Below are 9,949 nucleotides of genomic sequence, written 5' to 3'. Positions count from 1 at the left end.
TGTGTGTGTGTGTGTGTGTGTGTGTGTGTAATGCTTACATACAGACAAGCAGCAAAGAGACAAAACCAGAAGAGTGTTCTCCAGCCTGATTTTTCACTAAGTAATATAAGATCTAATAGCCTAGTCTGCTCTCTATCGACATTTGAGCATCTGCGCCGTATCCTACAATTAATTCTCTTGTGATTTATTTCACATCCCCATTGCTTAAGATTTAGGTCTTCCAGGTTTTGCTGCCAGAAAAATTTGATAGGAAAAAAGAAATTATGGAAGGACATCCTGAGGCTAGAGTGATGGCCCAGTATTTAAGAGCATAGGCTGCTCTTCCAGGGGACTTGGGTTTGATTCCCAGCACCCATGTGGTACACAGACATATATGTAGGCAAAATAGTCATTCACAAAAATAAAAATTAAATTAAAAGAAAAGATCCACTTGGGAGACAGAGGCAGGAGAATTTCTGAGTTCGAGGCCAGCCTGGGCTACAGAGTGAGTTCCAGGACAGCCAGGGCTACACAGAGAAACCCTGTCTCAAAAGAAGAAGAAGAAGAAGAAGAAGAAGAAGAAGAAGAAGAAGAAGAAGAAGACCATAGATCTGTGACTGTGACTTCCTATGGGAACAGATGGAATGACACATGATGAGGGAAAGGGACATGGGACAAGAATGCTGGCTACAGGATGGACGTGTGGCTCCACTGTTGGGTATAATAGTAACGCTGGTCCTGGGATAAACAAGAGCTCGATGTGTGTGCGTGTGCATGTACGTGTGTGTGTGTGTGTGTGTGTGCATGTGCATCTGCATCTGCATCTGCGTGTGCGCTTAGGCACCTGTCCATAATGGGAATTTACAACTGCACTTGAGCTGAAAAGGCAAGAGCCTTCCAAGTCTGGATACTTTCAGGGATAAGAGGAGGGGGTGCTACGTGAAAGAGCATTCTTCCGGAAGTCTAGAAAGCTGGAGTCTGGTCCCCACATCACCACATCTAAGGATGCACACTTAAATCCCTACTACTCCATCCCTTTGTAATCCAAGAAATTGCTTTGACCACCTTGTGCCTTGCTGAGAATATCTAAAAGAAAAGATAAAAGTCTCTGATCCTCACTGAAGCCAACAGTCTGATGATAAGAATACGCATGTGTGCAAATGTAATCTTAAAAGGACCTTTAGTTTTGATATGGTCTCATTACATGACTGTGACTGGCCTAGAACTTACTTTATAGACCAGGCTAGCCTTCTACTCCCTGAGATCTACCCAATTCTGCACCCCTGGTCCTACACTGCCACATCTTATAAAAGAGACATTCTCAATGCCATCGGAAGAGAATGGACAAGCAAACTCTAGGAAGTTCAGCAGAGGAAGAGATTCTGGGGCGTTGTACTTGGCTGAGTTTAGTCAAGGGGAGAAAGTGAGGAAATGTTCATCATGCAGCTTCAAGTGTTCTGTCATTGTGACAAACAGAAAAAGAATATTCCCTAAGAAAGACTGACGGATTCTTGTCAACACTCTGAGCAAGTCTCAGCCTGACTGCTTCTTTGGTTAAAATAAACAAACAAAAAACAAACAAACAGAAAAAACCACCCTCGATATTGAGGAACACAGTTGAAAATGGAGATGACTGCCATATTCTGGAGGATTGTCGATGCCAAGCAGAATGGCAAGAAGTGAGAACACACACACAATTTACACGTTGACTTTACCACTGTGATGGTCTACATTATCAGCTTGACCGGATTTAGAATCACCATGGAAACATCTTTCATTGTGTCTTCAAGACTGTTTCTGGAAAAATTTAGCTATAGTGCTAAGACCCACCCTGAATATGAGTGTCTCCTTCCAATGTCCAGGCTCAAATAAACAAGAGAAAAGGAGGAAGCCAGCTACGTACTAACATCCACCTGTTTCCTGAGTATGGGTGTGAGGTGTCCAGCCAAGGTGTCCCCATATCTTCTTCCCACCACAATGCCCTCGAAAGATATGTCAAAATAAACCCTTTCTTAGGTTGCTTTTGCCTGGTGTTTTGACAAAGCAATGAGAAAAGTAAGTAATATAACTGGTGCACAATGGCCTTGCGTAGGCAGCTTTACTTTTCTCTGCTTTGATTCCTTGGCTTATAAATGGGGATGATGACAGCAATACCCATGCTATAATTGCTGTAAGGATTAGTGATAATCCAGAGAAGGTATCTGTGAAGTTCCAAACATACCACGTGGGTACCCTTTAAATGATCATAGGCAAATTCCCAAAGTTTGCTGTTTAGCGCAGTAAACAACGAGAAGTTCGTTTTGGAGCTGAAAGTGCTGTGTCAGACTAATTGGGACAGAGGAAGTCCTGGAGATTAGTAAGAAAAAGATGGTTACCGGTGATCTAGGACACGTGTAATGGCCTGTGCAACAGCTGGCTGCATCATGCCCTGACTTCCTCATCTGCAGTGAATCTTCCCTCGTCTCGTACAGTTCAGCAACACAGCCCCACGCTATACCTCAAGGCCTCGTCGTCATCTCCCCGAACCACACAAACTTCAAAAGCCACAAAATGAAATATCCGAGGCTTCAGTCACAATCCTCCTCCAGCCCTCTTCTCTTCCATTGCCCAAGTCCAGCCTCTGTGACCATCTGATCACCGCCTCATCACCGTCTACCTCTAAGTCCACACTCACCTTCACACGCACAGACGCGCACACACATGCACACACACAGACACACACAGACGCGCACACACATGCACACACACAGACACACACAGACACACACACAGACACACACACACACACACACACAGACACACACAGATGCACACACACAGACACACACACACACACACACACACCACATTCAGCGTTATCACCTCATCACTGCAAAGTCCTTTATCATGTTCTTGCTGCTGTTGTTGTTGAGACAAGGTCTCATGTAGCCCGTGCTGGTCTTGAACTACAGTTCTTCCTGCCTTTACTTCTCAAATCCTGTGGGTAGGTCCCCTTAACTGACTTATCCTTTGACTCCATCAAATGGACCCATAGTCCCTCATGACCTTGCTTGCTCATCTGCGTTGACAATAGGAAGCAAAGAAGACACACGTGAGAGAAAGCTAAGAGACAAGACGGAGGAAACTTGGCATCTAATGAGACATAAGATTGATAAAAATGGATGACCAGGGAAGAAGTGGCTTTGCTCATGTAAATAGAAATATTACAAAAGTAAGAAAATGTGTAAGGAAATGATGCTATGTTGAATTTTGAATATAAATTTGTGTCTGAGCTGGCAAATCTATAGGTGTCTGATCAACAGGCAGAGAAATTAAGTATACAGGGGAAGGAAGGACAAATAAACCTGGAAGTTAGTGATGTAGACGTAATTGTTAAAATTCCTGAGTACATAGGACTGGCAAGGGGGACAGTACAGAGCATAAGAAAGAAAATAAAGCAAAAACAAAAAACAGAGATGCAGAAGAGGGAAGCTGTCATTCACGCTTCAATCTATATCCAAGAGACAGTAATGAGAAGTCTGTTCATGTCCAGTGCTCGCTGTAAGGAAGATGGAGACCTCGTACTTCAGGTCAGGAAAACTGTTTTGTTTGCTGATAAGACCCCAAATCCAGAACAGTGTCTGGCACAAAGAACTTTAAGAATCAGCAGAAACACAGGCAGTAAAAGTCAAGTGTAGTGTCCTCTCTGCTTGGCTGAGGACGATCCAGTGTGGGAGAAATGGGAACATGATGATTATGACAGTCCTGGAGCTTTACTGGGAGACAATAGGCCTACACTGAAGGTCCTTAGAAAGCACCATGCTGTCCCATCGCTGTATGGGAAGATTCTATAGCTACTCAGGACCACAGTCAGGAGCAATCAAGATACAGTCAGAGGGTACTATAAAATTGAATGAAGTGATGAAGTCCTAAGTGTGGAGGCCCAGGGGGGAAAATGGGGAAAATGGAGATGTACCAAAGGAAAGTAGAAGAAAATGTCATTCTTGGGAGATTTCACCAAGTGAAATGGCACAAATAGAAAGGCATATTATCTCTTTAGGGCTGACCTTTGACCTTCCTGTGTGAAAACCAAGCTATCTGGTATCAAATATATATATATATATATATATATAGAGAGAGAGAGAGAGAGAGAGAGCGAGAGCGAGAGCGAGAGCGAGAGAGAGAGAGAGAGAGAGAGAGAGAGAGAGAGAGCACTGAGGTCCCTCAGTGCTGACCAGGTTTCACTATGAGTCATAGCATGTAACTTGGGATGGGTGGGTAGCTGTATGCCACCTTCTCAGAGATATGAGTAGATGCCCCAGGAACTGAGCTTAGAAGATGCTCCTGCAAAAGAGCTCTCTTACTGGGCAATCACCCAGACTCTTCTAATGTCCTGGCACCATCAGTTTTTGTCCTCTGGCCACAGATGAGATCAGGACCAGAAAATCTTCCTCCACCTAAGACCCTAACCCTGACTTTCTTACTTAGCAGGGCCAGGACCAAGTCCTATTGTCTATGCAATGAAAGATTTTTCTGGCCCCACAACTGACAACTCCAGACTTGCCCAGGTTTGTGAAACCCTGAACCCAAGTTCCCAGGACAAGCCAGACCTCCCTATACCTCTCCTTATATAATAAAGTTAAATGAGGTGCTCTTCTGATGGACAGAGTGACTTTAGGGACACAGGGAATGTCCACCGACACCCTTCAAAAGCATCTTTGAGCTGTCTCCCAACCCTTGTCTAAAGCATTACTAGACATCTCACCTAAGATTTGGTCCTGTGTGAACCACAACTTCAAAGAGAAACTGGTCTTTTAATTGCTCACTTAAGTCTAGGACACTAGATTTCTATCAGAGGAGGAGAGGGTGGTACCAAGAAACAAGAAAAGAAGAAACAGCAAAAACTCCTGCCAGCTTTGATTGTTCAAAGGTTGTTACATTGTAATTATTAGCCTGTTACTTAGACCTGTTTTGCTGACATGCTTCCTATGTCATGTTGGTTCATCCAACCCCAGCCCAGGTGTCCTTACCCCTGCCTCCCTTCTGGAAGTCCTGACTTACTTAGCACGGCTGTCCACAGTAGCATAAGGCACAAAGCCCGTGAAAGCACATGTACAGTCCAGTTGCTCTCCATGGGGAGTGGTAGGAACGGCGGCAGAATTCCCATCAGCTCTGGAGAGAGTCAGCTGCAGGCACAGGCTTTCTCTCCAGGCTTAGCAGGTTGTACCCAGAGAACAGACAAAACTCTGAAGTCCAAATGGGGAAGTGAAAAGAAACGGTCTGTTTAATCATGGGCTCCTCCCCTTCCACCCCCTTTCCTTTCATCCGTTTTCTATTAGAAGATTCAGGACTGACCAGAATAAATTGGATTCAGCTCAAATCACAGAAATTTTTTCTTGGAAACTGAGAGGCAACTCCCTTCTTGTTCCACTGGAGCCATAGCTGACCTGGGCCTCTAGTACAGAGAGGGAAATGGTCACTCAAACTCAGCTCAGAAGTCATTTGCTTCGGTCTGTGTCCCTCAAGTGATGGAGGATGGTTGGCAAGAATCTTTTGGAGGTCCAGTCTGTAGGATCTGGATCCCTCCAGAAACTGAATAACGGTACCCGAGCAGCCCACCTACCATCACGTGGATTTCTCGGTTGTCACAATCCTCAGCTTACTCTCGGATTGTAGACCAAAAGCCAGAACACGTTAGAAGAGCAGTACAACACACATCCTTCACGCTCCCCTTCACCCGCTCCTCTGTAAGTACCTAGTGAGCATCAGTTTGCTCCCTAGATCTTAACCCTGATCACCCCCTCCCCCCGCCCCCACAACACTGACCGTTCTCACCACTGTGGCATGGTAAAAGATCATAGGTTTCCAAGCTGTAAGAACAAGTTCTAGCATCAGAACTTCCGAGAACTTCAGGCTCCCTGGTCTGTAAAATGAAGATCACCATTTCTGCCCATTCAAAGTTTCTCAGCTTCAGCAGCAATGGCATTTTTAGCAGAAAAACATTTTTTAAGACATGTGTTGTTATATAATCCAGGCTGGCCTGGAACTGGCTATGTAGCCCAGGTTAGCCTCAAGCTTGAGCTCCTCCTATCTCAGCCTCCAGGATACTGTGACTGCAGGTGTGCAGCAGCAGGATGGCTGTCACATAATTCTGGTGAGGGCTTGCCCTGTGCACTGTGGGATGTTTAGCAACACACCCTGATGCTACCCACTAGGTAGCAGAAAATTTCTCGGTAGTGAAAGAAAGGAGACTTAAGGCTTTAGTAAATATTCCTCCCAAACAAGGTGGGGCGATATTTAAAATTGACACTGGTAAAGAAACAACCATACTCAAGGTTTTTTTTTTTTTGAAAAAAACCTATGGATACATCACGAATGAATGGTTTTTAGTTTTTCTTGCTTCCTGTCAGCACCCTCAGATGATGCAATGTTTGGGAATCAGTCTTGGGGAGCTTTTCTGAGGCCTCTCCCCAAATGCTCTTTCGGGAAGCAAGCTGTAACTGTAAAGGAAAAGACATTATAAATTTGTCTTATACACTGTGGTCTTGAGAAGTCTTCAACAGTTCCACCCTATCTACCATCTGACTTTACTACGGGTGCCATCTCATCTCCCAGCCCCGCCCCTGCCAGCTCTTATCTGAATTTTAACCTAAGGAAAGAGAGCAATGGGATGACATCAGTACTTTAAATATACCTCTAGAATAGAAAGCATCCTGACTTGCCTCGGACTGGAGCCGTTGACTGCTGTGCTGTGAGGTTAATGACAAGGAGGTCATTGCAGTATTCCTAGGACTGTGCTGAGGGCAGTAGAGGTTAAAAGTAAAGCCAGGAGACATGCAGAGACCTGTCAACCTCCATGCTACGCAGCTCTGGTGCGGGCAAAGAAACATGCCCAGAGATCTGCGCTCTAACACAAAGCCTGGACAGGCTGCAGACACAGAATCTTGCCTGCCACCATGTTGAACAGCGTGAGAGAAGGAAAATACTCAGGGACCCGCCTCTTGCTGTACGGCTCTGTGGGCCATAGACATACAGAGGCCCGCCTGCCTCCATGCCACGTGGTACAGAAAGGGGAAGCCGTCCATAGACCCTCTGCTGCCAGAGAGGCCTGCTTGCCACCAAGCCATGCCACGCGGTGCAAGCAGAGGTCACCCAGAGGCTCACCAGCCACATGGCCTGCCTGGAGTGTGGGAGCCACTACAGTGTGCAAGTGTGTAGTGGACAGATGGGAAAGAGGAGCAGAATTGTTTGAGCACTGAGAAGGACGATGGACCTAGAGACTAGAGGGAAAAGAGGAAAAGCCTGTTATGAGAAAGCCAGCCCCACCACCTGAGGTCATGATGAAGTCTCCGCCCACGCTATTGCAGAGGACCACGTCTGGATCCGTGGCTATGCAGTGGCAGGGGTCAATGTCAGTGTCTGTGGCTCATATTACCGCTAGAGACCGTGGGTTGTCCCTGGGTCTGGGCAGCCACCTGGGACCACGTGGATGTCCAGGTGATGTGCAAAATCGGCCCCGCCCCTCGCTGTAAACTGTGAGTAGTTACAGCATGTGCAAAAGGGCTGGTCTTGCTGATCCAAAGCTGCGGGATTTCCATGACACAGGGTAAGATGGTGGAGTCCCGGTGAGGATCCAATGTTGATGGTGTCCCAGAAGCCAGAGACCTCAGACCAGACCAATGACTCACTGCAGTGAACATTTACAAGTGAAGATGTGTGGACACGGGTATACTGTGGCACAGACAAACTTTGGCACACCATAACTTCCACAGCCAGATGTTTCTATGCTTTGTTTTGTTTATCTTTTTTTTGTTTGTGTATTTTTTATTTGTGGGGGAGGTTACAAGGGTGGAGAGTGGATACTAGGGGATGGGGAAATAAGTGGGTCTGGGGTACATGATGTGAAACTCACAAAGAACCAATAAAAAGTTTAAAAGTAAAAATAATAAAATAAACTTTGTCTATCTGAAAAAAAAAGATAAGTAAGTATCCAAGTCATGTTGGACTAGTGACATCACAGTCCAGTGATATGCTGCCCACCCCCAAACTCTGAATTTTTCTTCTTTGGGACATTAAGAAAAATATATGCCTTTTAAAAGAACGAAAGAAAAGGAAACGTAAGAATAGTATATCGTTAACATACTAAGGAACAAAACATAATTATGTAAACACAGGAATGCTAACTAACTGTGAAGCAGGCACTAGACTTACTCCATTATTGCAACAATCCCAGATCATCCTCAATTTACACAGGAAGAAATTTCACTTTCAAAGAAGCTAAAATGATTTGTTCCAGGCCGGATGATCCTGAGGGACAGCATCAGAAAACAAAGCCAGGCGTATTCAGGGTTGAAGCTCTGTGCTCACTACAGTGTTCCAGCAGCTTCCCAGACTCTTCCGGAACCTTCGGATCTGCGTTTGTGAGCTCTCGCACTGACTCTTTATCTTCATTGGGGTTTCTATCGATGCAACAAAACACCATAACTGTGATAGTTTGTATACGCTTGGCCCAGGGAGTGGCACAATTAGAAGGTGTGGCCCTGTAGGTGTGTCACTGTGGGTGTGGGCTTTAAGTCTCTCATTCTAGCTGCCTGGAAGTCAGTATTCTGCTAGCAGCCTCCGGATGAAGATGTTGAGCTCTCAGCTCTTCCTGCACCATGCCTGCCTGGATGCTGCCATGCTCCTGCCTTGATGATAATGGACTGAACCTCTGAACTTGTAAGCCAGTCCCACTTAAAAATGTTGGTCTTGTAAGAGTTGCCTTGGTCATGTTGTTTGTTTATAGCAATAAAACACTAAGACAGAAGTTGGTACCAGGGACTGGGGTATTGCTGTGATAGGCCTGACCATGCTTGTTTTGAAGAATGTGGTTTTGGGGACTTTGGATTTGGAAAGCAGTAGAATGCTTAATGGGCTATCCTAGTAGGAATATGGAAGACTATATTGTTGTGAATGATTTGAACTGTTCAGATCTAGCCCAAGTGGTCTCAATGGAGAAGAATTTCAGTGGCCTAGAGACTGTTTTTGTGGTATTTTGGTGAAGAATGTGGCCAATTTTTGCACTTGTCTGAAGAGTCTGCCTGAGTGTAAGGTGAAGAGTCTCAGATTAATTGCACTGACAAAGGAAGTCTCAGAAATGACCATCATAGACTTTGTTCTCTGGTTAAGTCTCATGAAGAACATTTTAAACAAACATAGAAAGCTGAGAAAGGAAAAATATAAAATATATGGTTCAAGTATTAAAGGGGCACCAGGAAGTGAAATGGAGCTGAATCCTGTGTTCAAGGATAGTAAATTGAATGAAGGGAGTGGGGTTTGGGGCAAGATCCTATCCAGTTAAGTTTAGACCCGGCATGGTGGTACACGCCTTTAATCCCAGGAGATAAAGCCAAGCAGATCTCTGAGTTCAAGGCCAGCCTGAGACAGAGCAAGTTCTAGGTGAAGAAAAGCTTAAGTCCAGGCATGGTGGTACATACCTTTAATCCCAGAAGACAGGCATGCAGATCTCTGAGTTCAAGGTCAATTTACAGAGCAAGATCCAGGACAGCCAAGCTTAGGTAGTAAAGGAGTTGGAAAAGAGGAAGCTAGTGATGATGTAATAGAACAAGAGGGCCAAGTTCCAGCTCCTGCAAGCAGCAGAACTTGGCAGCTTTAGCCATGTTTCTCTGACTTTATAGTCAAGAGGAGAAAGAAACTACTGGGATAATTGATGCTGGTTAGCTGGAGCTAAGAAATTAGTGGTGATTAAGAGATCAGCATCACTGAAGTAAAATCTTCTGCCAAGTGTTTTCTGAGAGTACAAAGAAGTCTTGCTCCAGAGATAGCCAGAGTTGTACCTTGTGCTGCAGCTGTATTTGGAAATGTGTAAGTCACCCAGGTGGTACTGGTTTTGAAGGCATGAAGGGGTCATGAAGAGCAGCTGAGGCTTGGCACTGTGAGAAGCCATAGGAGGCCATTGGTGAAGGAGAAGCCTCAGTTGCTGCTGAAGGCC

General features: G+C 45.2%; 1 protein-coding gene across 6 annotated transcripts in view; it reads right to left on the bottom strand.

Annotated features, from left to right (window-relative positions):
* Positions 1 to 5,203, bottom strand: part of LOC114633202 (low affinity immunoglobulin gamma Fc region receptor II-like) — a 16,050-nt gene extending 10,847 nt beyond the window's left edge. For 3 of the 6 annotated variants that reach the window (XM_028781813.1, XM_028781815.1, XM_028781816.1), the window contains exon 1: positions 5,020 to 5,202. In XM_028781813.1, coding sequence (XP_028637646.1) covers positions 5,020 to 5,125 — 106 coding nt within the window. In that variant the 5' untranslated portion in view covers positions 5,126 to 5,202. Of the gene's footprint in view, positions 1 to 5,019 lie in introns of all 6 variants that reach the window. The other 3 variants (XM_028781814.1, XM_028781818.1, XM_028781817.1) reach the window with 3 other exon arrangements.
* Between the last annotated feature and the right edge of the window lie 4,746 nt (positions 5,204 to 9,949).

Source organism: Grammomys surdaster, unplaced genomic scaffold, assembly GCF_004785775.1.
Source record: "Grammomys surdaster isolate TR1022 unplaced genomic scaffold, NIH_TR_1.0 554, whole genome shotgun sequence".
Taxonomy (NCBI): Eukaryota; Metazoa; Chordata; class Mammalia; order Rodentia; family Muridae; genus Grammomys; species Grammomys surdaster.
The sequence above is the reverse complement of the archived record's forward strand: the minus strand, read 5'-3'. Positions and strand labels throughout refer to the sequence as shown.